Source organism: Podarcis melisellensis, assembly GCF_964234715.1.
Source record: "Podarcis melisellensis genome assembly, chromosome: 4".
Taxonomy (NCBI): domain Eukaryota; kingdom Metazoa; phylum Chordata; class Lepidosauria; order Squamata; family Lacertidae; genus Podarcis; species Podarcis melisellensis.
The window spans coordinates 22621124-22648394 of record NC_138531.1 but is presented as its reverse complement, the minus strand read 5'-3'; the positions used below and the strand labels follow the sequence as shown (position 1 = coordinate 22648394).

The 27271-nt window shown below is 43.5% G+C and overlaps 1 protein-coding gene across 4 annotated transcripts; it reads left to right on the top strand.

Moving 5' to 3' along the window:
* The first annotated feature begins 37 nt into the window (after window positions 1-37).
* On the top strand, window positions 38-26039 carry LOC309368509 (maestro heat-like repeat-containing protein family member 6). 4 transcript variants are annotated; one of them, XM_081908617.1, is made up of 16 exons: window positions 38-157; window positions 1452-1803; window positions 4403-4555; window positions 7134-7288; window positions 8911-9076; window positions 10720-10889; window positions 11685-11819; window positions 11907-12021; window positions 13885-14028; window positions 15652-15825; window positions 16881-17036; window positions 19506-19598; window positions 20291-20393; window positions 21583-21648; window positions 23165-23276; window positions 25972-26039. In XM_081908617.1, exons 2-16 carry the CDS (start codon window positions 1459-1461, stop codon window positions 25982-25984), a joined length of 2100 nt encoding a protein of 699 aa, XP_081764743.1. In that variant the 5' UTR covers window positions 38-157; window positions 1452-1458; the 3' UTR covers window positions 25985-26039. The 4 variants fall into 4 exon arrangements, with proteins under 4 accessions (XP_081764743.1, XP_081764741.1, XP_081764744.1 ...); XM_081908615.1 differs by having other exon boundaries at window positions 39-157; window positions 15649-15825; XM_081908616.1 differs by having other exon boundaries at window positions 118-243; window positions 15649-15825.
* Window positions 26040-27271: the final 1232 nt, after the last annotated feature.

Sequence of the window (27271 nt, the reverse complement as noted above, 5' to 3'; positions counted from 1 at the left end):
ATGTTGTTACCGTGGTAGCCACAAAAGCTCTGACGCAATAAGATCCATTGTGACCCGGGCCCTGGTGAGCACTGATCCTTTCATTGCTACATTCCAGTGAGGCAGAAACTGCTGCAGCAGAACGGGAAATATATGACTGGTTCCAACCATGCAGGTTGTAAGTTGATGGCTCCACATGGTTTGTTGCTTCTCTGTGCCTCCATTAACTCACCAGAGACTTGCTGGTGCCAGACATAGCCACTGGTATTTGTCTTCTGCAACCAGCATTTTAAAAAAATTGTTCTGACTGGTCTTCAGTCCTTCCAGAGATTTTGGCTGTCAAAACATTCCAGAAGTCTTTCTTGGCTTTTGCCGTTGTGAATCTCAGCATGGGTTTTCATTGTGTTTAGTTTGATGGCTAAGTAATAAGAGCGCTTGTATTTTGTGTGTGTCGGGATTTGTTTCTTTGTACGCAGGATAAATCCCAATGGATTCTGTAGGTAACTTAAAATTCATGTCAATTGGAAGTGACCCTTCAATTATGTCCTGGTGGGAAATGATTCTTTAAAACATACCTGGGTGCAGTTAGAATAAACTTCACCTTGTCTCAATTTGAGGTTTCAAAAGCACTATGAAATAAAACCCAGGAAGAAATGAAATCTGCTTTATATTTTAACTATCTAATCACCACTCCTATAGTGCATATACACCATACATTTAAAGCATGTCCCCCTCCCCACAAATTGTGGGAACTGGAGTTTACCCTACACAGAGAGCGCTACAATTCCCAACACCCTTAGCAAACTATAGTTCCCAAGATTATTGGAAGGGGAGGAATGGTTCTTCAGGTGTATGGCATGCATGCAACTCCAGACACTGTAGCAAACTTGTGTCTCTGATACTGAAAACAGCAACAACCCCATAAACCGTGTTTTTCTTTTTCTTTTGGTCTGGGTTTCTTGTGTGATCTTTGATTTTTGGTTGCTCTCTGGTGATATTAACTAGATGTATGTCTTAACAGCTAAAGAATTATATTTGTGATAAATCAAAATACATACAGGGAGCTGACAGAGAGAAGAGGAAGGGGCCTCTATGAGAGGCAGGTCAGAGTGGTTTTCTCAGGGTGGGAGACAAGGAAAGAGAAGCTCTCCCAGGTGGGAGGATTAAACTCTATGTTTAAGGTAAAATGGTGACCAAGGGCTACACAGATATATTTATTATTTTTTATTTTATGAGGATCATATGAGGATTATTATCAATGTATCTTTCTTTTTCTCTTTGGTTTTTTTCTGTTTGATATATTGTTTTTTATTATTGTTTTTATTAGTTTGGATTTTATGGTATATTCGGTTGAAGACCTTTAATAAAAAAAGAATAAGGCTGCAATCTCATACACGCTTCCCTGGGAGAATTTAAGATATGTATAAAGTTACACTGTGACTTGTGACTGTGTGTGTGTTGTTTTCTTCTAGATCAACCATGGTTGTAAAAGAAAAGATTAAAAAGACCTATGGCCCACATGTTGGGATGAGCACGGCATATGCCAGCGAACCAGACTTTACCTGTGAAGATAAGGCTACACAAACCAACTTTGAGAGCCCGAGAGATGGTATGACCCAGGAAAAGGCAACAAATCCATATACAGCCCAGATGTTTGTGCCGAGCAAGAAAAAATACTGTGTGCTGAAAACAGAAACACAAATTCAAGAGAAAGTCTCTGCTGCCAAGCCAGGGTCAGAGCCTGGGGACTTTCTCGTGAAGGAAAAAGAGAAGAAAGGTCATCATGTTATCTCGCCGCCGACGGAAAACGAAAACCTTAATCAGGTACAATCACTCTATACGAATTGATGGATTTCTCTTTCCAAGTTATCACCTTCTCCTTTTGCACATCATTGGCCACAACAATACAACACAGACCCCCTTAAAGCACAAGTCTATGTCTGTTTACTCTGATGTAGGTCCAATGGAGTTCAGTGAGACTTACTCTCAGGTAAGCAGTTATAGGTTTGTAGCCTTTATGGCTACTCTGTCAGACCATCACTTCTGTGTTCACATTTTTGCATCCTCCTCAGGGGTGAAGATGCTTCCTTCTTTACACTTCCTCCTGCAGCCTCCAAACTCTCCTTCTTTCCATGCCATAAACTTTTTTACGCATGAGATTTTTTTTTTTTTGTATAATATTTATTGAGATTTTTAAGTTACAGTATAAAAAACAAACAAAGTTACTACATAGCATAAACATATTTTCTTATCTCCTTTGGGCCTCCTCACATCTCCCGCTCCTACCTTCCAAGTTGTAAAATTAAAACCAGCAATTTATCACCTTACTTCCATCCTTACTGTCTGATTTTCAATGTTATATCTCAAATTTTAGATACCTTAATTATACTCCTTGAAAAATTAAATTTAACCAAATAATTATCCAAAAATTTGTTTTTTTTTCTTACATTTTAACTTATCTTCCTAATTCACTTCATCTATTTTAATGGTGCCCGGTTGTTTATAATCAAGCATCCTGATTAACATTCATACAGTTTACAATATTTTTGCAAGTAAATCTTAAATTTTTTCCAATCTTCTTCTACCGTCTCCTCTCCCAAGTCTCGGATTCTGCCGGTCATCTCAGCCAGTTCCATATAGTCCATCAGTTGCATCTGCCATTCTTCCAGTGTGGGTAGATCTTGAGTTTTCCAATGCTTTGCAAGAAGTATCCTTGCTGCTGTTGTTGCGTACATAAAAAATGTTCGGTCCTTCTTTACCACCCCTTGGCCGACGATACCCAAAAGGAAGGCCTCTGGTTTCTTAGAGAAGGTATACTTAAATACCTTTTTCAATTCGTTATATATCATTTCCCAGAAAGCCTTCACTCTAGGGCAGGTCCACCAAAGGTGAAAGAACGTTCCTTCATTTACCTTACATTTCCAGCATTTGTTATCAGACAAGTGGTATATTTTTGCAAGTTTGACTGGGGTCATGTACCATCTGTATATCATTTTCATTACATTTTCTTTCAAAGCATTACAAGCCGTAAAGTTCAGCCCGGTAGTCCACAGCCTTTCCCAGTCCTCAAGCATGATATTATACCCAATATCCTGCGCCCACTTTATCATAGCCGATTTGACCGTTTCGTCTTGTGTGTTCCATTTTAGCAGCAAGTTATACATTCTTGAAAGTACCTTAGTCTTAGGCTCTAACAATTCCGTTTCCAACTTCGATTTCTCCACCTGAAACCCTAACTTTTTATCAAGTTTAAAAACTTCCTTAATCTGAGCATAATGTAACCAATCTCGCACTTTATCTCTCATTTTCTCCATACTCTGCAATTTCCAATTGTCTCCATCCTTTTCTAGTATTTCCCAATACTTTGGCCAATTGGCCTCCATATTGAGTCTTTTTCGGGCCTTAGCTTCCAATGGTGAAAGCCACCTTGGAGTTTTATTTTCCAGTAAGTCTTTGTATTTTGTCCAGACATTAAACACTGCTTTTCTGACAATATGGTTTTACGCATGAGATTAAAACACCCAGATGCTTTCCTCACATGATATTGAAGACACACCCTCTAATGCAGACATTTGTAAAGTGAACGAGCATTGTGCCAGTGTGAGTTTTATATACATTTGTATTACAAACCAGCGCCACTTTACACCTCGCTCATTTTCAAATTTAGAAGTTATATCTTTACATCTCCCTCTTGTTATGGGAGAAGACCTCTGTTTCCACACGCTTGCCTTGATGGTCTAGGCCAGTGTTTCCCAAACTCCAGCTGTTTTCGGACTACAATTCCCATAATTCCTGACCACTGGTCCTGCTAGCTAGGGATGATGGGAGTTGTAGTCCAAAAGCGGCTGGAGACCCAACTTTGGGAAACACTGGTCTGGGTGACAGATGGCCTGTGGCCCGCCACATGTTACTGGGCACCAAGACCATGGGCAGGGATGATGGGAGCAACATCTGGAAGGCCAGAGGTTCCCTACCCCTGACCTAAGTCTTCTTTCTGCCTGGACATCTCATATAATCTTGGAAACCTTTCAGAGTATTTTTGTCCCTGCTTTACATTTGAATAATTGTGATGTTGGAATGTATGTTAGAAATCAGCTCATTTTGTTTTTTTCTTGCCTCTCCTCCAAGGAGCTCAAGGCAGCATATGTAGCTGTGCCCCTTTTTATCCTCACAAAGCCTCTGAAAGATCACTGAGTTAGGCTGAGAGATAGTGACTGGCCCACGTTCAACCCAGTGAATTTCAGGCAGGGTGAGGAGTTGGTTCTGGGTCTCCCTAGTCTGACTCGAGCACTCCAACCATTAAATCCAACTTCTCCAGTTCAGCAATACTTTTAGCTTGTCTATTGTGGGTGTTCATCTTTTGGATAATGGATGCCTTTGCCGATGTATCCCCCACAACTGCCTCTTCTCTGTTTTGTTTCAGATACCTGAAAGACCTGATGCAGAGTCCACCGTGACGGGTCAGATACTTTTAGCCATTGCTAGCCTGAGGGACACAGAAAAAAATAGCATCCAGGCAGCTTCAGCTATGCTAAATTCAATCTTGAAAAAAGAGAGGAACAAACTGAGGGGAAAGGTAAAAAGAGAGAGAGATGCTTATGGGTTTCAGAAAATTGAGGTGGTTGTGCCTTGTGGGTTCTAGCAATGAATTCTAGAGACAGACAAAAGTACTGAAGCAACTAGTTGTTTGTATGCCAGCTTATTTGGTTGCCTGCTTGCATTCTTCTGATCCAGGAAAGGGATCTGCTAGCCCAGGTATAGGTTTAGCCTGTCAAGTAGTTTCTTCCCAAGAGCAATGTTGTGACAGCCACCTCAGTTCTCTCCCCCCTTGCTACCTGCCCTTTAGGTGTTTTGCTGCTCCGCATTTTCCAGACAAACGAGAGCCACAGCCCACAGCTTCACTCACTCAGCTCCATTTTCTTGGATGTTCATTGGCTCTTTTCACATCCCCATTTCCTGATCTTAGAACTGTATCACAGCCAGGAACTTTTGGGGCTCCACAAGAGCAGCAGTACCTCCAGGGATGGTCAACCATTAGGCAAACTGCACACCCGCCTAAGATGTACACGCAAATGCGAGAGGCAAGGAGAACTTCAGCTGGGTATGAGAGACAGAGAAAATCCAGTTAGTGATCTGCCGGATCATCTCTAGCAATCAGTGGGGTGACAGATGTCACAGGCAGATTGCCCTCGCTCACATCCACGAGCTAGTCCGGATAACTATTACTAATTGATTAATCCCTTTGAGTTTTGCTTAGTAAACTCCTTCCTCCCCTCGTCAGGGCTTGCAGATGGGTTTCAGACCGGGGAACTCCCAGCCCTCCCTGGAGAAGGCAAGGTTTGAACCTGAGATTGTCTGCAATACTGTACTGAGCTATGGTATAGAGAGGGAATTGAAAATAATAATAATATAATAATAATAATTTATTATTTATACCCCGCCCATCCAGCTGAGTCTCCCCAGCCACTCTGGGCGGCTCCCAATCAGATGTTAAAAACAGTACAGCATTAAATATTAAAAGCTTCCCTGAACAAGGCTGCCTTCAGATGTCTTTTAAAGATAGGATAACTGCTTATTTCCTTCACATCTGAAGGGAGGGTGTTCCACAGGGTGGGCGCCACTACCGAGAAGGCCCTCTGTCTGGTTCCCTGTAACCTCACTTCTCGCAATGAGGGAACTGCCAGAAGGCCCTCAGCGCTGGATCTCAGTGTCTGGGCTGAACAAATGGGGGTGGAGACGCTCCTTCAGGTATACAGGACCGAGGCCGTTTAGGGCTTTAAAGGTCATTTAAAGGTTATTCACGCTGCAAGGTGACCTTGCTAAGTGATCAATGACATCAGTATTGCACCTGCTATATCCTGGCATTGCCACACTGATGAGCATAACAGGAATTAACCTTTTGTAACACTATTCAGCCCTGCCTATACCTGTCCAGTGGGCAGAGACTGGAACAGCCATCAGTGGTCAGTGTAGTTAAAATTGAGCTGTTGGGCCAATGGTCTGATTCAGTATAAGTCAGCTTCCTTTGTTCCTATACCAAAACAAAGACAGGATGAGCTATCTGTAGTTCTCTAGAAGCAAAGCAACTGTGCTGCTGTATCTGATCAGTCTGCTTGTTATGAACATCCATATGTAGGTCAGATTCCAGCAAATTAAATCAAACTCTGAATTGCTGACAGGTATCTAGTTGGTTGACACTTGAACAAAATGACTGAATGCAAATACAGTAAAGTGTATACACTGTGCTATTTTTCTAGAAAAGGTGCTGGAGCTCAGCCATCTTTTTCTCCCAAAAATCACCTGACAGGGATGGCACACCATACTTCTTCCATGCATTTTTTAATCAAAAGTTTTCCATGGCTGTGGCAAGCGCTGCACTTTCTAACTGCTCTGAGCAACTAGAAATGTTTTTTAAGAAGGAAAAAAGAGAGAGAAGAGGAGGAGATGTTCAGGGAAGCCCTCAGGCTACCTTGAAAGTTCTTTATCGGTGATAAATGCATTTTTAAAGCATGCAGAATATTTAAAGGATTTTGCCAAACAAATCCGCACAGAATGGAATGGAACTCATATGCAAGGAACATGAACATTAAGAGCATTTTGTCCGTGCCTAGTAAAGGATAGTGGGCCTCTCTTATCTCTGTCTAGCAAGCCCTCTCTGCTGTATATGCATGCATATATATATATATATATATCGGTGAAGCTTTCTAAGCTATAAGAGTTCATATTACTGTACGTACTCCCCCAATTCTGAATTCAACCCTATCACTATCTGTAATGCCTGTTTCAAAAACTCTCAACTGATTCAGTCACTTCAAGTCAGCCTAGAGGCAATCATATTTAGACATGTTCTAAACATCCAAATTATTCTCAGATCAGAGCAGTATCTGAACAGCAAGGGTCTATTGGTTGGAGGGGCTGCATATATAACCATTGTAGTGCAGTGATGCAATTTGTTGAGTTCATTCTAACCGCTTTATGACAAGAGCACGGCTATTTACCCAAACTGCTATCTTTTCTGTCGCACTGCAAGCCATTCTCACCTAGACACTAAGAAGTGCTACAGCATTCATATCTGAGGAGCAAAAATGCAAGATAAAAACAACAGAAACTGTGAAAGAATCATCAGTGTAAACCCTTGTTTTTTTTTATCCCAGGTGCCAGAAATCATTGATATTATTTATTTCCACCTGCGAGCTATCCAGGAACCCAGTGCAAGAGAAGTTGCCATAGGGGCTGTGTGCCTCCTGGCTGAAAAACACACAGAAGAAACTGTTTCAAGCCTTCTGAAACTCTCATTGCTTTGTGACAGGTGAGGAACTGAGTTGTCCTCCATGATTCCCTGTGAAGTAAGTTAGGCTTTGACTTGCCCAAGGCCACCAGGTGAGCTTCATGGCTGAGTCAGAATTTGAACCCTGGTCTCCCAGGTTCTGCGCTCCAGCTGCCATGCCACACAGGGAAATAACATTGATTCACCTGTGTGAGTTCCCCTGGTTGCCTCTGATGGAAAAGTCTATGGGCTAAACTGGCATCGACATTGCTCGCTCCACCTACTCAAATATTCAGAACTTATACCAGAATATTGTAGGTGACCTTTGTCACTTATTTAACCAATGTAAATATTCTTGGTGATTCAATTACACTGAGCTAGCAAAAGGTCTGAACAGCTGTCTTGAGACCGCACCTAAAGTGTGTGACGATAGTCACCAATTATCCCAAGGTGACAGCATTCACTTCATTTTATTCATGTGAACAATGAGTTAAAATCTAAGGGTAAACCAAGGAATATCATAAGATGCTGCCTTATAGCAAGTCAGAATATTTATCCAACTAGCTCAGTATTGTGTACACTGGGGGCAAGGAACCTTTGTCTCATGAGCAGCCAACTTGGGAGCTGTATTCCAGTGGTGTGTTGGGACAGAGCAGTTCCAGCTGGTGACATTTTGCAGTTTTTAGGCAAGTGTGTCTAAAAAAGCAACATATCAATTATTCTCTGCATATCCATGGACAAGATAAGAAATTCCATGTAACAGAGAACAAGCATCCTTTTCATTCAAAACTGACTCCATAGCTCTTATTTAGAAATTATACCACACCACATGAAAAATGCATTTTTGAATTTGTTTATTGTTTATACCTGCACATGCATTTCCAAAAAAAACCTAATCATACCAAAAAAAAAACTGTTTAAAATGTGAGGAAATGATGCTTGCTGGTTTCCCACAAGAATTCTGGTGGACCACTGTGAGAACAGTATGGAGGACTAGATGGGCCATTGGACTGATAGCCAGCAGGGCTCTCTCTTCTTACACTGTCTGTTCTGGGGGTCATTGCTAGACTCAGGTCTTTTTATTTTAGCTGGAGCTCACCAGAACTCAGTTCCGGCACCTCTCAGGTGGGCTCCATTGCCATTCTAAAAGAAGGAGGTGTTCATGGTGAGTTCCGGCACCTCTTTTTCATAACACTGGCTAGACTGATGAAAATATCAAATCCTATAAAATGCTTTTAGCCCTCTAGTAGTAAACAAACAATTATTATTTGCAGCAAACAGGCTTTCAGTTCTGTTGGGCTCCTTTATCCATCTTAATTCATGTACAGTGGTACCTCGGGTTACAAACGCTTCGGGTTACAAACTCCGCTAACCTGGAAGTAGTACCTCAGTTTGGGAACTTTGCCCCAGGATGAGAACGGAAATCATTCACCAGTGGCAGTGGGAGGCTCCATTAGCGAAAGCGCGCCTCAGGTTAAGAATAGTTTCAGGTTAAGAAGGGACCTCTGGAACAAATTAAGTTTGTAACCCGAGGTACCACTCTATATATATATAACTCCACTTTAAACAACACTAGAAATGTGAGAGAGATTGAGATCAGCAGTGGTGTGTGTGTGTGTGTGTAGGTGTAGACACTGATATAAATTTGTTTGTTTTAATTTTAGGCATATCACTCAAATCTGGGAAGCCTTGGGCCAAGCTAAACAACCTGTAAGACTCCAGGTTCTTGCCAAGCTTCTCGAAGTGCTGAAAAGGAAACCTTGCCTTAGCGGCGAACGCCCGGGATCAGATGGAAAGTTCACAGACAACTCCTCCCTTCTACCTCTAGCCGTGAGAGAAATATGCTATTCCTTTACCTCCAATTGTAACAAGCTGTGCTGTGCTAGGGATCTAGAAAGATGCACAACAACTTGGAGGCCACCACCCAATAGAGCAAAGTTTGGGAACTGTTTTTGGACAACAGTACTCATCATCCGTGACCACTGGTCCTGCTAGCTAGGGATGATGGGATTTGTAGTCCAAAAAAACCCTGAAGACCCAAGTTTGGGAAACCCTGAAATAGAGAGTGCACAAAACATGGCAGACCCTGTTATTGGGCAGAGTGAGGTGGTTGCCTCAGGCAGCTGATCCTTGGAGTGCAGGTGGAGCAGACCCTCCTGGCTATACCTTCTGAGCCCACCTCTCTTCTTTTTAGTCTTCCTGGGGCCCGCACTCTGGTGATGAGGATGCTTTCTTGTTCTTGGCATGGACTGGTTGCCTTCCCCCCAGCACATCACCAACAGTGCCATTGGGAGAGGCCTCTTCCCTGACTGACTGAACAAGCAAGCAAGCAAGCAAGCAAGCAAGCAAGCAGAGAGGCAACCAGCCCAGGCCATGTACTCTGGAAGGAGTTAGACATGTGCATAAGTTGCTCAGCTCATGCCCTGCTGCAAACAGGTGCTAAACACAGGAGCAAATGAAGTGTTGGAGGGTAGAACTCTGTATGTCACAAGGCCTGCCCTGTTTCACCTCCCATGCTAGCTGGCTGCCCTTCTGTGCTATGGCAGATTCTCTCTCATTCCCAGTCTTTAAGTAACGTTCAATCGAAGGGTACCATCTTATCATTCATTTCAAGCAATAGAATGTTCTGGAACCTGTGGAACTAGGCCAAGATATGACCAGGCTCATGCTTTCACATTTTCTGCAGTGGCTCCCCATTTGTGGAATGCTCTCCCCACGAAAGTTCAGCTGGCGCCTCCCCATTTGTGGAATGCTCTCCCCACGAAAGTTCAACTGGCGCCTTTAGGCAGCAGGCGAAAATATTGCTCTTCAACCAGGCTGATTAAGACCCTATAACATTTTTAATGGATTTGAGGGAGGGCTGTTATTGGTTTGTGTGTGTGTTTTGGTTCTTGTTTTTATTATGTATTTTGCTTTTTAAGCTTGTATTTTGATGTTGTGAACTGCCCACGATCTACAGAAGGGCGATATACAAATTTAATTAATTAATAGTATTCTGATGCCCCAGTACTGGACCATCTCTATGCTTGGATATGCAATCTGGCAATATTGCTTAGCTAGTTCATAAATGGACCAGTTACAGAAGATGTCGGGCTTTATGGGGACAGGGGACAAAACTGGGAAGGGAACAAAAAGGACATGAAAAATATTCTACCTTGCTTGTCTGCAGGTTTTGCTAGAATCTCTCATTGTAGCCATACAACAGGGGTGGCCAACGAGTCCTCAGAGGTTGTTAGACTCCAGCTCCCATCAGCCCCAGCCAATGGGGCCAATGGTGTGAGATGATGGGAGTTGTAGTCCCACAACATCTAGAGGGTGCTACCTCTGCCCATAAAGTAACCTTAACTCACAGTCTTAGAGTAAAACTGCAGTGATCCGAGAACAAACATAACGAGTGATATCAGCTTGTGGGAGAACAACCAAACTTCCTAGAATTAAGGTCTGGTTTTTTGTTGTTTTTTATTCTGTTTCAGGCAACAAAGGCCCTATGCATAATATTTAGGGATAAAAAGTGCAAAATCCCTATGAACAGCTATTACGTATCTGTGATCATCTTCCTAGTTATTCAGCTGCACTACTTGATGAACTGTACAGATTCTGAACCTGGACAGGAGGACATTATCAGAACATCAAACTACATTAGGTAACAGGCAGCTAATGGAGTACTACTAACCATGTAAATATCAGTGTCTGATAAGAACATAATTCTCTCTTCTTTGGCTTGTAAGGAAAGGCCCTGGAGGTCATACTCTTTCCTGCATTGCAGCAGGGGAGCTATCGTCATTAAAATGTCTTAGCAGAAAAAGGCTTTCTAATCTGAAAAAGATTGTCCATTCCAAAATGGCTTTACTGAGAAATTTATTTTGCTTTATCAGTAAAGTCCCATTGGCTTTTATGTGGTTAGGATATTGCCTGCTTTGCAGAGGTAAGAGTCAGTTGATTTGCCCAGTTTTGTTTCCGCTCCACCCACGTTGTCTCTGCCTCTGACCACTTTGCTATTTCATGCCCTCATCAAAACGAGGGAACACGGAACAAGATTCCATGAGCATTCATGGGATTACGATGCCCTGGACCATACCTTCCCAAAATGTACGCAAATATTTTCATCAAAATAAAAATTCAAAAAGAAATTTCATCATCATCATATAAATAATAATTAATAATAATAAACATGCATGCTGTGTTCCTTTCCAAACTCGGCTTGTTCTAATGAACTGAGCTGTCTACACCACTTCCTTCCTTATTGTTTCAGGTTCCAATTACAGTAATAATGCATTTCATAACCTTCAAGATGCAAGCTCCTAGTAAACTAAACCACAATCATTTATAAAGGATTTAATAATGTCATCTAACAAAACTCATGAAGGGGTGTGTGTGCCATAGGGCTCTAAGTAAGGTAATTGTCCCTGCCACATGCTTTTTCTTTCCCTGAATTCAGCTGCGCCATGGATGCTTTAAAGGCCTTGGTGAAAAGGCAGAAGGCTCCTCAGGCGTGTTTTACGAGTCTAACAGGAAGCTGGGACCTTTTGGCTTCCCCAGAGAACTACCTGGAAGGAGTTCTCCTTCTGGCCAGGCAAGTAGTGAATTTGAGGCTGATTATTGTGTTCTTCAGTGTGCCTTCTGCATATTCAAAAATAAAATATTGTTTATATCCTTACAGAGCCCTTGTCAAACATCATCATGGGCTTGACTATGCGGTATTTACCAAGGTGATTCCTCTTCTCCATCATGGGGATGACCAGCAGAAGCTGACGGCAATGGCCTTTTTCACTGCAGTATGTCTATTTTCTTGTTTGAGTAGCATCTTGAGAAATATGACATTACATAGCCATTAAGTGTGGTCCTAGCAGAACACAAAACTGTAAATGTGTTTGTTTTTGCATCCTCTTATTTTGCCTTCAGACACCATGAGGAACAGGCAGTGGTTAAGAGGAAACATTCCATTGCTGTACCAGTACTTTATATCTACTGAGAAACCTCCTAGCTCTTAATTTTTTTCACCCCTCCACTACACAGCCTACGACAATGTTGCTTGGAAGCTTTCGGTGGGCCAAGCAGAAAAAGCTGAAGAGTATATGTGAATGTATTTGCATATATGCATGTGTTTATATTTGCATAAATGCTTATGAGCTACTTAGAATAATTAGAATTGTAGAGTTAGAAGGGACCACTGCGTGTCATCTAGTCCAACCCCCTGCAACACAGGAATCTTTTGCCCAACGTTGGGTTCGAACCCACAACCCTGAGATTAAACGTCTCCCTAGTGTGAGGAATATGACTAAGGCCACTGTTGGCATGCAGCCCTTGGAAGGTTGGAGAGACCCTCAGGACAAAAAAGGCTCCCTGGTGTACACTGAGTGGCAGTGGCTTGAGGTTTCAGGGAGGAGATCTCTCACAGCCTTGCCTGGAGATGCCAGGGAATTGAACCTAGGGAGTTTTGCATGGAAAGCAGATGCTTTCTAGTCACTGAGCTAGAAGCCCTTCCCCAGTCACTTAGGAATGGAAAACAAATGTTAGGCTGGGCCCTTGTGTATTCACTCAATTCCAGCCTGTCTTTATGGCAGGTTTTCTGTACACATTCTTCTCCCCCTCTCTCCTGCAGCCACGTATGATGTGGGTAAATAATTTCTGGTGCATTGCATCATAAGTATAGGTATGCGGTGAAAAAAACAACTCAAGAAGTGCAGATAACACAGCCTGCCAACAGAATTTGTAGCCAGCAGAAAAGTCACTGTATTTTTCGCTCCATAAGGCGCACCTGACCATAAGACGCACCTAGTTTTTAGAGGAGGAAAACAAGGGGAAAAAATATTCTGAACGAAACAGTGGATTTTTGTGGTTCATGCTGTGGCCACAGACACGTGATCTGATGGTGAATTTGGGGTGACCCAATGCAAAAATCCTGAGGATCCATGGGCTTTTACCTCCCCCCTCCCAGGCAGCCTCCGCTAGTGTCCCTTATCTCTCTTCTGATCCCACCGATCAGCTGTTTCCTTTCAACACTGCCTTCCCTCTTGTTTGCCTTACTGTCTTTTCCTTAGCTGGAGCAGTTTTTTGCTCCTCCTCTTCTTCTAATTTCTCTCCTTATTGCTTTAGTCTTCCTGTTTTCCCCTTTGCAAGTTTGCTGTCTTTACCTCCCCCCTCCCAAGCAGCCTCTTTTATCTCTAGCGTCCCTTATCTTGCTCCTGATCGCTTGCTGATCAATGGCTTTGTTTCATCACCCACTTCTCTCTTTCAAAAAAAAAAGCATGATCTTCTTTTTGCCCCTGGGCAATTCGGCTCCAGGGACCACACATTCATTCCATAAGACGCACAGACATTTCCCTTTACTTTTTAGGAAGAAAAAAGTGCGTCTTATGGAGCAAAAAATACGCTAGAGACGTCTGAAACAGACCGTGACTGCAACACAAAAAGCAAAGCAATACTATTCCAGCCAAATCCTGCCACTTTACCAATATTTTTTTATATAAAAAAATAACAGTCTTTGGGCTTGAGGGGAAACCCTTATCCATTAACTGAAACACTAGCAACAGCTGAGAGTGACTCCAGTATTCTAGCATTACCTTTCGATAGCTGGCAACGTATAGGGAAAGTTCTCTGAATTAGCTGCCACATATTTACTGGTTTGTGTTGTTCAGCTTCTCTCGTCTGAATCCACCTACACGGTGCTACAAAAACATTACATCCTGGGCCTGTTGAAGAACTGGCAGGCTGATTCATGCCCAACCTACCGCTGGCTCAGTCTCCATGGAATGGGCAATGTGGCGCGTCACCTGCAAAACGTGAGTGATTTAATTTTTGTTGTTGTGGTTGCTTAAAGGAAACTCTAGCTAAGGATGAGGTGGAGGTGTTGAACTGGTGCTCTGTACTGAAGCGAAACATGCTCTACTGAAAGAAGAAGTTGGGGGGAGTATCTTTAAGGAACTGATCTGGGGGCAGAGCTCCAGAACCTGTGTCAGATGCCAGGGCCCAGGCATGGGAATATGTGAATAATAAGGACATGTGCAGAGTACCTTTTCTCACCACTTAATAATCACAGCTAGATGTGAACGTGGCGAGACTATGACAGAAGCGGGATAAATAGATTATATTTTCAACTGAGTGAGTGCTCAGGGGCTAGAACTATTGGGCAGTATTCAACAAATGTGTCCCATCTATGTGCCCCACTTAGGGTAATAGAGAGTCTTTCCCCCACTCCCAATTCATAACAATATGAAGGGAAAATAGGGGCCTTGAAGTTAACCTAGGAAAGCAGACCAACAGATACCCTGGTCACTGGGCACAGACTTACTTACAATGGTGGAAGTGTATAGTAATAATTTCTAAATGTGCATCTATAGTTATAAATTAGCATATGTACATTTTATGCAAATCTGTGTCACGAGGCGATACATTTCCTGGTGATGTGGCAGTATGCGACCACCAAAACAATGCTTTGCATTACAGTAAATGAGAAATGGGAGGAGAGGGGGTTGTGAACACAGTACTTGTTCTCAGTCCAATAAATCTGGTTTGCTGGACTGAGATTATTACTTCTTAATTGGGCTTATGTCTGCATCCATGATATGTTTCAATAGCATCAATGAATGAAACAGTTGTGGTACATAAATGGGCATCCTGAGTCTGGAAATGGTTAAATAATTTGTCACACTGGAGATTCCTGGTGGTAAATGCTGTATTGGAGGGGCTAGTCATGGCGTTCAGTGTGTGAACCATCGTCTGAGCCTAGCTTACCTCACAGGATCTAGCCTACATCACAGGGCCTCACCCAGAGAGCTTCAGCTCACCCTGAGCTCAAGCTCTCTGGCAGAGGATGTTATCACCCCCTGCTCTGTTAAGTTTCCCTGCTACTCCTCTGCTTCTAAAGCACCAGGGTATGTGTTCAGGTTTTATGTATGAACGCCCTGCATTGGGGGAACAGTTTCTAGGCTAGTAGGTATGGCTCCCAGGTAAGGCTTAAGCCTCACACCTTTCATCTTAGGAATGGAGTGAAGCTTATCTGCAGCTAGTGATATTGCTGACCAGCTCAGATACAGTTTTGTGCAACTCTGAACATTTGGGTTCCTTTCCTTCACGGATGAGACTGAGATCCAGTGGAGGATCCCACTAGTGGAATGGAGGGGAGGCTATTTCTCCTGATTCCCTCCTTCCCGCTTAAATCACCTCTCATATTGTTCTGGTAGGTTCCCCCAACCCTCCAGAGCAGATTTTTAGGAGGGCACAAAGTTCTCCAGGGAGGAAGAGTATGGGAAGTGTTCCCCCACTCCTTTCCACTGGTGGGAGTACCATGTGTGCACAACTCTGGTCAGGAGACAACAGCAAGACTAAACTAAGGATCCCAGCCACATAATGTGAAATTGCTACTGTAGTCTAACAGTAAAAGGATTTTGGTGTCCTTTCAGAAGAAAGAGCTCTCCAACCTGCTCCTGGGTATACTTCCAAGTTTTAACGACACTGATGAGAAGGTGATTTTGACAGCTATGGAGGTCACAAACAAGATCGTAACACTCCACAAAAACAATATAAACATGAACATATTTGTGAAGATCGTCAAACAGCTTCAGCCTTTCTTGGCCGACGTAAGTTTCAGAGGAATTGTTCATCTATGTGAGGCGGGCTTTTCCAGGTGTAAGGGAAGAAAAAGAGGAGCCAGAACTCACCATGAACGCCTCCCTTGTTCTCTTACAATGGCAATGGCACCCACCTGAGAAGTGCCAGAACTGAGTTCCGACGAGTTCAGGCTGAAATAAAGCCCTGGATATGTCTCTTGTATGCTCTTTTCAAGTGGCAGTGGCTGCAGCCATTGAGAATGTCTTGCCCAAGTGCCCCCTCCAAAAAAACCAAAAACCCTAGAGCCGGCAGTGAACAATTATGTTTAGGATTGCAGTCTTAAACATATTTGGGCTATAGTGCATTTATTTGGGAAGGGGAGGTGCACAGATCTTAGAAAAATACCTGCAGTTCATTCTCCAGGCACGGAATCAGCCCATGGTATCTAAGGCTTAAAATGTAAGCCAGGTTGTTCTTTCTCACAACTCGGATTGAAGCTGGTTTGAGGGAAATGCATCAAAAGGCAATGTTTCTCAATAAACAACAGGATAGATAGGTAAAGGTAAAGGGACCCCTGACCATTAGGTCCAGTCGTGACCAACTCTGGAGTTGCGGTGCTCATCTCACTTTATTGGCCGATGGAGCTGGCATACAGCTTCCGGGTCATGTGGCCAGCATGATTGAGCCGCTTCTGGCGAACCAGAGCAGCGCACAGAAACACTGTTTACCTTCCCGCTGGAGCGGGAGCTATTTATCTACTTGTACTTTGACGTGCTTTCGAACTGCTAGGTTGGCAGGAGCAGGGATCGAGCAACGGGAGCTCACCCCGTCGCAGGGATTTGAACATCCAACCTTCTGATCAGCAAGTCCTAGGCTCTGTGGTTTAACCCACAGCGCCACCCGTGTCCCGTAGCAGGATAGATACAGGATAGATAATAGGGATTGTGGCTAACATTGTGCAAACACCTCTTCTGAAACCAGTGGTGAGAGTGCCCTGGATGCAGTGTAAACAGGAGTATCTATCTATCTCAAAGTCTCTCAGGAAGGTTATTGTCAAACTTTTTCCTTTCTCTTTCATTCCCAGGGGAGACCCAAAATAACCTGTGCGGCAAACAGGCTGTTTCAAGACATGATTAAGAACCTGGACGTGAAAGAAAAAGCCGCTTTGCAGGACCAGGTTCTCAACAGTATTGTCACTTTGCTACTGAACCTCCAAGATCCACATCTGACTGCGGCTAAGGTAAATGATATTGTGCCTTTTTGCAAAGCCTTGATAAGGACGCCCTGAGGACATAGCTGTCAACCGTCCCTTATTTGGCGGGAAAGTCCCTTATCCCAGCGCCGTGTCCCGCTGCTGTCCCTTATTGATGATGTCCCTTAAATTTCCCGGGTTTCAAAGGAAGCAGTTCCTCTCCCTCCCTCCCTGCCAGTCAGGGAGGAGGGAGGCTCCAACTGTGTTGCTTGGCTACGTTGATCACCCAGTAAGGAGTCTAAGAACGACTGGGGGGTGGAGCTTATGTGCCTTGTGCCGAACAAATCGGCCGTGTTGCCTGGGGACTCGCCTTTGCTCAGCGCTTCCCGGCGGAGAGGTGATGGTGGTTTCCCTTGCTGCATCCCCTTTGCCGGGTTGCTGCACTGTGGGAACCACCTCTTGAGGCTTTGTTTGGCTGCTGGCTTTCTGCCTTTGGCTCGGAGGGGCTCAGAAGTTGAACATACCTGTGCCTTGAAAATCCCTTATTTTGGCTGCTGATCCCTTATTTTCAAGGCTGCTGGTCCCTTATTTTCAAATCTGTAACTTGACAGCTATGCCTGAGGGAGACGTCATCCATGTTCTCTCTGGTTGGCCTCTTCCTACACCGATGGGATGTTGTGTATTTACCTGGCAGTGCTGGCAACAGCAAGAGGCACCCATAACAGACCTTTCAATCAGTGCTGGGCAGCTGGAAACAACCAGTTAAATTTCTAGGCTGAGGGCATTTTGGGAAATTTAAGTGGAAGCTCACAGGCCTAGGAAGCATCAGCAGTCCGCCTGGCTAAAGTGCCGGAACCCTAGAAGCTGCCCAAAGATGCCACACGGTGGCACCAGTTCTGGTGAGGCCAATGGGTGCTTCTCAGAGCACCCTTCCACCTGTGACAATGGCCACAGCTAAACAGTGCAGCTCTGTAGTCCAAGTCTTGAAGGGCCTCTACTGGCAAGATGCACTGCTCATGTTTCCAAAAGCAGAAAGTTGCTTGAACAGCAGAAGAGCAATCCTCTGTTTTGCACCAGAGCACACCTATTTATCTTTGCATGGATTTGTTCTAATGATTTATTGCACTTGCTCACCGCTTTTATAATTGAAGTATCCAGAACAGTGTGCGACTTTAAAATGCAAATACCGACAGTTCAGTTTTTGAGGCTGGCCAATAAAATAGCAAAGTCCAAATAAATGCAGTGCTCAAAATATAATTACGTTGGATCAGAAGACAAGGCAGCACCTGCATATTTTGTTGCAGTGACACAAAAGAGCTGGGGATAAAGGTGATATTTGAGAACAGGCTCCTAGAATGTGGGGTTTCCAGTCCTGAGTTCAAATCTCACCTTAGCCATGACATTCTTGGGCCGCTTAAGCAAACTACAGTCTCCAAATTTCAGCCCCTACTCCCTGTCTGCAATATAATGCGATAACGATAATGTTGACCACCCTTCCAGGACTCATGATATTACAAGTGTAAGCAGTGGTGGCTGGTGCCCATTTCAACTAGTGGGGTAGAAGGCAGGGAGACCAACTATAGTTGGAGCCCAAGCCAACTGGTTTTAAGAAAGAAGGTAGGCAGGTGGCGACTGAAAACAGATTGAGGTTGGTGTTACAGTGGTCCATTCACACTAACAGCCCAGCCTCTACTGAGTGAACCATCCTTTGAAGACATAGCTCAGTCCCCAAGGAAGCAATTCCTAAAAGCTTGGGAAATAGGTGGTGTGAAGAATTCCTATGAGGAAATTATTAATTGGTAGACCTCCAAGGACCAAACTGGAAGCACAGGCAGAATAGCAGCTGATATACACCTCATTTTTCTTTTTCAGTATACTGCGCTTAAATTAATTGGATGCTGGTTTTTCAAGAACAACAGTTTGAAATCAACAGATATGAATTCATTAATGAATAAGGAGCAGAACGTTCCAGAATTGTCAGAACCAAACTGGGGATGGGTGGAAACTTGGGCTTGTTGATGGGTTTAGGGCAGTGTTTCCCAAACTCGGCCCTCCAGATGTTTTGGGACTACAACTCCCATCATCCCTAGCTAGCAGAACCAGTGGTCAGGGATGGTGGGAATTGTAGTCTGAAAACAGCTGGAAACCCAAGTTTGGGAAATACTGGTTTAGAAGAAATTGTGAGCTTCGAAAGCCATAATGATATATTAAGGTTTCTTTATACATTGGGTTTTGGTGGCTTTCATCATTATTTCATTTAGCTCTGCACTCAAGAGAGCTAGAAACTTCCTTCTCTAAATAAAAGTCCTGATCCTAATAATAATTCTTAAAAGATCCAGCAAACTACACAAAAGGGCTTAACAGGAAGCAGATTGCACAGAATTTTTTTTAGATTATTGAGGCAATTGCATATGGCCCTTATATAATTTATTTGACTTTATTTGACTTTTTTCCCCCAAATAATCTCTTTTTTTTCACTAATTCTGGGGAAGGCTTCTTGTCTCTCTTGTTTTACAGAGTCGTAGAGACAGCTTAAAAGAGTGCAAAGTCTTCTTGGGATGGACTGCAAATGACAACCAGGACTCTTGGAGCATGATTTGCAAGCACCTTGTGAGGCCCTTTGTGCACACTGGGATCTTTTCAATATTATCCGTAGACTTCATATCTGTTGATTTCAAATGAACCAGCGAAAGTGTATGTGGCAGAGAAATAGGCTTCCTTCAGGCACACTGATGGAATATATATGCCCCTACCATATGTATTTTGATAATCCCTGGCCAATCCTGCGGAAATGTTGCATTAGAACAGTTTCCCAAACTTGGGTCTCCAGCTGTTTTTGGACTACAACTCCCATCATCCCTGACCACTGGTCCTGCTAGCTAGGGATGATGGGAGTTGTAGTCCAACGACAGCTAGGGACCCGAGTTTGGGGAACTCTGCATTAAAATACCCCCAAAACAAGAAAACCTGATGCATGTCGTCCAACGATCACATAGCCGTTACTGGATTCCCCCCCCCCCCCAAAGGAAAGTGATTCCATAATTTTGGCCTCCATGCATTGGATTTTACTTGCACAGGGTGTACTTGAATGTGCCATTCCCACGTGGATGGCCAGGGATGCTAGAGGCAGGGACAGCAGTCCATGTGATAGGCTGGATCTTGGAGGGGGAGCAGTATTGGCCAATCCGGCCCCATGACTCTACAAGTTTCACTTCTGTTTCTAAAAGATCAATTCTTAACTGGCAAATATACCCTGTCTGTGCAGCCATCATGGTGTGTTTATCAAAGTGTTCATTTTCTAGGTTAAGGAACATCCAGGGAAACTACGGAACTTTCTGGACCAGGCGCAAGACTATACTCAAAGCCCACAAATGTATACAAGAAATGCAGCCACCATGTTTATAGGTATATAAACAGAATGCTTTCATCTTTATTTGCCATCCCAGTTCTATCACAGCTCGTAAGACTATTCTGCTTAGGAGGAGAAACTTAGTTGAATACTTATCTGAGTTCAGTGGGGATTTACTCCCAGGAAAATATGTATAAGATTTCAGGCTCGATTTACAGTTCTGTGCACATTTACCTAGGAGGTCCCACTCAATTTAATGTGCCTTGCTTACTTCCAAGTAAACTCATGCAGAATTTCACTGTTATCTGGGCCTGCATTCATAAACAACTTAATAAAACATGACAGGCATGTGGTCTGTCTCTCCCTGGTGTTCATTTTTCTCCCTCTAGGTCAGTGGCTTGTCAAATGGTGTTTCCAAGAAGCCATGAAATTCATTGAAAGCTTATCAGGAGGAGAGAAGCTTCTCTGAGGAGGGAGCCTGACCAATGTCCATCATCACCAATCTTCCCCTGCAATGTATACTTGTAGGGAAAGTGCTAGGAATGCAGGAGGTCCTCTCATTTCAGTTGGCCAATAGCAAGCCAGACCAGCCTAGCTGATGTTCTGTGTAAACCGCTGCAAACAAATAGATGTTTTTTGACAAAAAAATCTATGCAGAAAAGGTTTCCTGAGGGTAATTCTGAAAGCTTCTGCTCTAGACTTTCCCACAAGGAAATCTTACTTTCTACCGCTGTGATGCCTAGGAATCTGTTCCAAGCCCCAGATTTTCAGTGGTGAGACCCAAACTTTGAAACTCCATACACTACAGATATGCCTGTCCAGTCTCTACATTGAATGATTATAAAGATGTTCATATTCTGCGAGGCATTCAGTGATGGCAGTTGTCCTGGTGTGTTGTGAGTGGGTGTTTAACCTAGGGATGGCTTTTATCAGTCTGTTCTTTTCTTAACCAGGTTGATTTTTGTGTATGTGCATGTTTATATACTCTTCTGTTTCGCTTTGTTTATATTTCTGCTGTTGATTTGAATGCTATTTTTTGAGAGAGCCACCTTAAGGGATCAACTGACCTGTGTGGCAGATATTTTAAAAACAAATGAAAGCAATATAGTTCGGGCTCTATCTGCAGATAGTAATCTGTGTTATTGAAGAAGTCGGTGGCAAATGCCACCCTTCGTCTACAGAGAATATAACTGAAAGTAAAGTAAATAGCCCTTTTTATTTACACTGAGTATGGTGTATCTCTAGATTCTATCTTGGAGCACTTAGATTCCAGTCCTCTACAAAAGTCAGAAGTGGACTTCCTGAGGCAAGGTAAATATCATAATATCATCCAATAGTAAGATGTCTGCATTTTCTTGTATTGCTACTAGATTCAGCTGCTTATTGCTGTCTGCACTAATAACAGAAATAAAATATGCATACCTGTAGAGGAAACTGTATCTGTACCCTTTCTGTACATCTTTCTTGTTGTTAAGCACAGCACTCTTTGTCATTCATGAACAGAAAAATAGATAGATAGATAGATAGATAGATAGATAGATAGATAGATAGATAGATAGATAGATATCACATACCTATTTCCTTGTAGGGACTAGCAAATCTGTCCTTTTCCCAATCTTAAATTCAGTTCTCCCTATTTCCACATTGCTTTGAAAATTTTCTTTTAAAAGAACATTTTCTTATGAAAATCCATCAGCAATTTAGTATGAATTTCTCCTAATATTCACTTTTCTGCAAAGCGCATTGTCTCCAGTAGGATGTAGATTCGTAATTTCCACTAAAATGTGCATTTTGTGCATACTTCACCTTGGAATATGCATTTTTGCACACCTGGCTAGAGGGGTGCAATGCAAAATTCAGAGACGTGCAGATTTCCAATGACAAGCTCTGTTTAGGTTTGCATAATGTTTTGGAACATGCAAACCTGCCTATAAATGCAAACTGAACTGAATATCTTCCCCACCCCTGCCTCCTGGTCAAGGTCATACACTCTCTTTCATATCAGAGAGTTTGTGGGACTTGTTTAGTATAGTTAGATCAGGGAGGCATACATACATTCTCCCAGGTTTTATCCTCCAAACAACCCTTTGAGACAGGTTAGATTAAGAAATAGTGATTAGTCCAAAGCTACCAAGGGGACTTCATGGCTGAGTGGAGATTTGAACACTGCGACTCATCCAGGAGGCTTGTCTAGCGAGCATTCATCCTGATTTGTTTTCACAGAGTGCGTACAGAGGTTATGCAATGTCTGCTGTTTACTGAGTATTCATTCTGATTTGTTTGCACAAAAGTTGTGCACCACATCAAGCGATTTGGTATCCTACACTTTCTAGCACACATTTTCCTATCACTTCCCTTTCCTGAACAAAGTTTGGCGTTGTGGGGGTGGGTGCAAGAGTGCAAAATCCACTTCAATTGTGCAACCGGAAATGACCTGTATATAATTGTATCCCACCCACAAAACAGTGACAATCTGGAAGCTTCTCCTGGCTCCTAGCCTCTAACCCTCTAATCACTACTACCCACCAGCTCTCTTGTGTCTCTTCATTCATTGCAAAATTAATTTCGCCGCTTTTCATTCCCACCTTTGTCATGAAAAGCTTTCACAGATGCACAAACAAAACAATCCCTCTCACTCGCTCATGTGTACGACACACACTGTTTAGCCTTACAGTATCTCTTCTTTCTCTACTCCACGGTATGCTAAGACATAGAATGCTTCTTTGTTAACCCACCCTTGCCCAAAGCAGCTGGTATATTTGACAGGGAGGAGAACTGGGTCATTCCCATGTCAAGTTGTTGATCTGCCCCTTCCTCTTTGTCTCAGCTTTCAGCTCTTTCCCATCAGAAGCACAGCGCCCTGTCCCGGTTGTTCCAGAACCAGAAAAAGTACGCAGGTACTGCGCAGACCTGTTCAGATGTTCCCGCTATTTCCCAAGGTACGTTCTCTTTCAGGTTGTACGATCAAAATTAAGCATTAATAGATTTTTTAAAAGCTACCATGATTACAGGACAAGAATGAAAACAAGAGGGCTAAATATTCCTAAGCAGTGGGGGTGAAAATAGGCTGCAGAGCATTTTTTTGCTACTAAGGATGACTGTAGACATGGTGGCGATGTCTTTTCACACATCCACCCTGTTTGTATAGAAGAGCATAACATGCCTTAAGAAGAGCCCTCCTGAATTAGGCCAACATCTCGCCCAGCATCCTATTCTCAAAAGTCACATCCACACCATACATTTAATGAACATGGCGTCCCCCAAAGAATCCTGAGAACTGTCATTTGTTCAAGGTGCTGGGAATCACAGCTTTGTGAGGGGTAAACTACAGTTCCCTGTTGTCTTTGTCCATGGAGTTTTCTTGGCAGGGATACTGGAGTGGCTTGCCAGTTCCTGCTCCAGGTGGATCATGTTTGGTCAAAACTCTCCACTATGACCTGTCCATCTTGGGTGGCCCTGCATAGCAGAGCTCATAACTTCTCTGAGTTATTCAAGCCCCTTCGCCACAGCAAGGCAGTGATCCATGAAGAGGATCATAAAGAAGGCTGATCGCCGAAGAATTGATGCTTTTGAATTATGGTGCTGGAGGAGACTCTTGAGAGTCCCGTGGACTGCAAGAAGATCAAACCTCTCCATTCTGAAGGAAATCAGCCCTGAGTGCTCACTGGAAGGACAGATCCTGAAGTTGAGGCTTCAATACTTTGACCACCTCATGAGAAGACTCCCTGGAAAAGACCCTGATGTTGGGAAAGATGGAGGGCACAAGGAGAAGGGGACGACAGAGGACAAGATGGTTGGACGGTGTTCTCGAGGCTACCAACACGAGTTTGACCAAGCTGCGGGAGGCGGTGGACGGGGTGCCTGCCGTGCTCTGGTCCACGGGGTCACGAAGAGTCGGACACGACTAAACGACTAAACAACAACAACAAAACTACAGCTCCCAGTATTATTTCAGGGGAGAGTTGTGCTTTAGACGTTCCTCTAATGTTTGGTGTGGGTGTGACCTCAGTGGTCAAACAGATGCCTATAGGAAGTCCACAAGCAGGACCTGGGTGCAACGCCACTCTTTCCCACCTGCAATTTCCACCAACTGGTATTCAGTGGCATACAGTCCTCTGGCAATAGTGGCATACCGTCCCCTAAATGCCCCCTGGTGCTACCTTCCCAAAGCCTGGGAAGTTTCTGCCTGGCTTGGGGAAGGAGGCACGATGCTCTCAACAGGGTCCAAGAGTCCTTCCACCACCTTCCTCAAGCCCACCTGGCTTTGGGAAGGAGGCAGGAGGGCTCCGGCATCCTTTCAGAGGCTTGGTGCCTCTTTCCCAAAGCCCGGGAAGCTTCTGCCCAGCTTAGGGAGGAAGGCGTGGTGCTCACACATGCAATGTCGGGAAATCGTGATGTCAAGTGTGCACCGTCCTGTCCCTCCATCCTCCTTGCAAGCTGGCGGCTCTAGCCCTAACTGTTCCCCTACGAAATAATTAACTGCACCCTACAGTGTGGCAGTGAAGGAACTAGTAACCCATGGCTAGTAACCCATAATAGTCTCAGCCTCTGTGAATTTCTCTAATCCTCTTTCAAAGCCATTCAAGTTTGTGGCCATCCCTACCTTTGCCTTTGAATCATGGTGGGATTTTGGTTTGTTCCTGTTCTTGTTTTTTATGACTTTTATATTGCAATTTTATGTTGTGAACCGCCCTGAGATCTACAGATGAAGGGCAGGTATACAAATTTAATAAATAATAATAATGATACCTCTTATGGTAGCAGATTCCACAATTTAACTATGTGCTGTATAAGGAAGTACTCTTCTTGGCTATCCCGAAAGGTGAGGTAGAATCTGTCCTGCAGCCAGGGGGGGATGCATAAAAAAGCACACTGATCCCCAAAACCTCCCCGCCCCATGCCTTATTTCCCCCAAGATGAGAAGCAGGAACATGGAAAAGTGACTGGCAGACCCAATTATTATATTGCAACATATAGGAGGAGGAGAGTTCTGTGCACTCCTTTTAGTAGGAAAATAAGCAGGACTGGTCCACTAAGGTGAAGTAAGCAGGACTGATCTAAGACAAAGTATGAAAGGCTCTCAATGCCTCTTCTCATCCCATCCCATCATGTTGTACCTAAGGCCATCCATACTATTTTGGTATATGTGGCAAAAAAAATCCACAAATGTCTCTCCTTGCCCCCAGCAGTAAAAATATGAGATGATAAATATCTACTCCCATTTAATGACACCCCAAATCAGCACAGACTCCTCACTGTGCCTCATGGTAGACTCTTGTCAGCCCCCATCCCACATTAAATGGGGCAGACACATATAACCTCCCCTGCCCCCGTGTCAAGACTAGTAGTTTTATTTTGTTTTGTCATTATGCACTTTGGTCTCACGCAGGCATGACCAAACTTGGCACTCCAGCTGTTTTGGGACTACAATTCCCATCATCCCTGACCACTGGTCCTGTTAGCTAGGGATGATGGGAGTTGTAGTTCCAAAACAGTTGGAGGGCCAAGTTTGGCCATGCCTATCTCAGAGAATCCCACCTGGGCCAATAGTTATGAGGTCGAAAGGTGTGTACTGCATCACCTACTGAAATGTTAATGATGATTCCTTTTCTTGCTGACCTTTCTGCTTTACAGATCTTGTATTTGACGCCTGTATCTGAAGTTAATATCCATCTGAATAAAGAGCACTGTATGAAATTTCACGGTGAAGGCTTATTGTGGCGTTCCTCTCTGAGGTTAGGTAGCTTTTGCTGCTAGAATTGGATAGGAAAGTAGCTTTCTTAAGGAGAGGTGGATCATTCAATGTCCTTCCTTTGGCATTACCATAATGTAAATGCAGAGTGTCTTCTAGGCAATAATCAAAACCCTCCTTAAGATGCAAGTGTATGAAACCTCCTTCCAGCAGCTTGCTTGCTGCCCACAGCTGCCTGCACTCCCATTGATTCAAGTATCTGCTCATTCAGTTCAAAAATATGAAGCAGCCATTACTAGGAATGTTTAAGGGGCAACATAATAGGCTTAACAAAATGTGGCAGGGAGAGGGGGAGAGAGCTCACAACTGAGTTTTGAATGTTCATGGACCTCTGGAAAGATCTCTTATTCAAAGGGGAAATGTCATATGACCATTATGCAGCCTTAGCATTTTAAAATGTGAAGCAGACTTTGGAGCTTTTAATTTTGAACGGAGGGGTGGGTGTGCAAACATGCCCAGAACCAGCCCTACCATTAGGCAGATGATGAAGGGGCAGGAAACAGCAGTGGGGTCTGATGTTTTATTATGTTTCTGTATATGCTGGAAACCACCCAGAGTGGCTGGGGCAACCCAGGTGGAGTACAAATTATAAAATTATTGCTACTATTAATATTATAAGTGCACAGACAGAATTGTGTGTGCCATACAAAGCGTTCTGCGCCCCTTAAACCAGGAATGGGGAACCTCAGGCCCAGGGCGGTTTGATGTGGCCATCCAGGTCTCTCTCTTAGGCCATTGGGACATTCTCCAGACCACACTCTCTTCCCAGCCATACCCTGCTTCAGACTTTCCTGGAATGTCTTTACCTGCCTTGAAAGTGCCCTTGAATTCTGTTAAGGCCTCTAGCTTGCCTGGATGAGGACTAGAGAAGACTGTGTGAGTGTGTGTATACACCCCATTGCAGGAGTGCCATCTAGGAGAGGCCAAAGTTTCATTATTCTTTTTTTAAAGATTTTTATTAAGTTTTTCAAAAGTTATATAAAAACAAAACAAAACAGTAATAAAAAATAGGCAAAGAAAACAAGACAAAAGAAAAAACAAGTATAATTTCATTCCCGTTTTTCTTGTACCTTACTTTCCCGACTTCCCCATACCTCCCCTCTCTGTATTCCAATTTCTATTTTATTAATTCAGCAAATCCTTTCCCTTAATTTCGTTTAGTTTTTAACCCTTCTTTTCTTA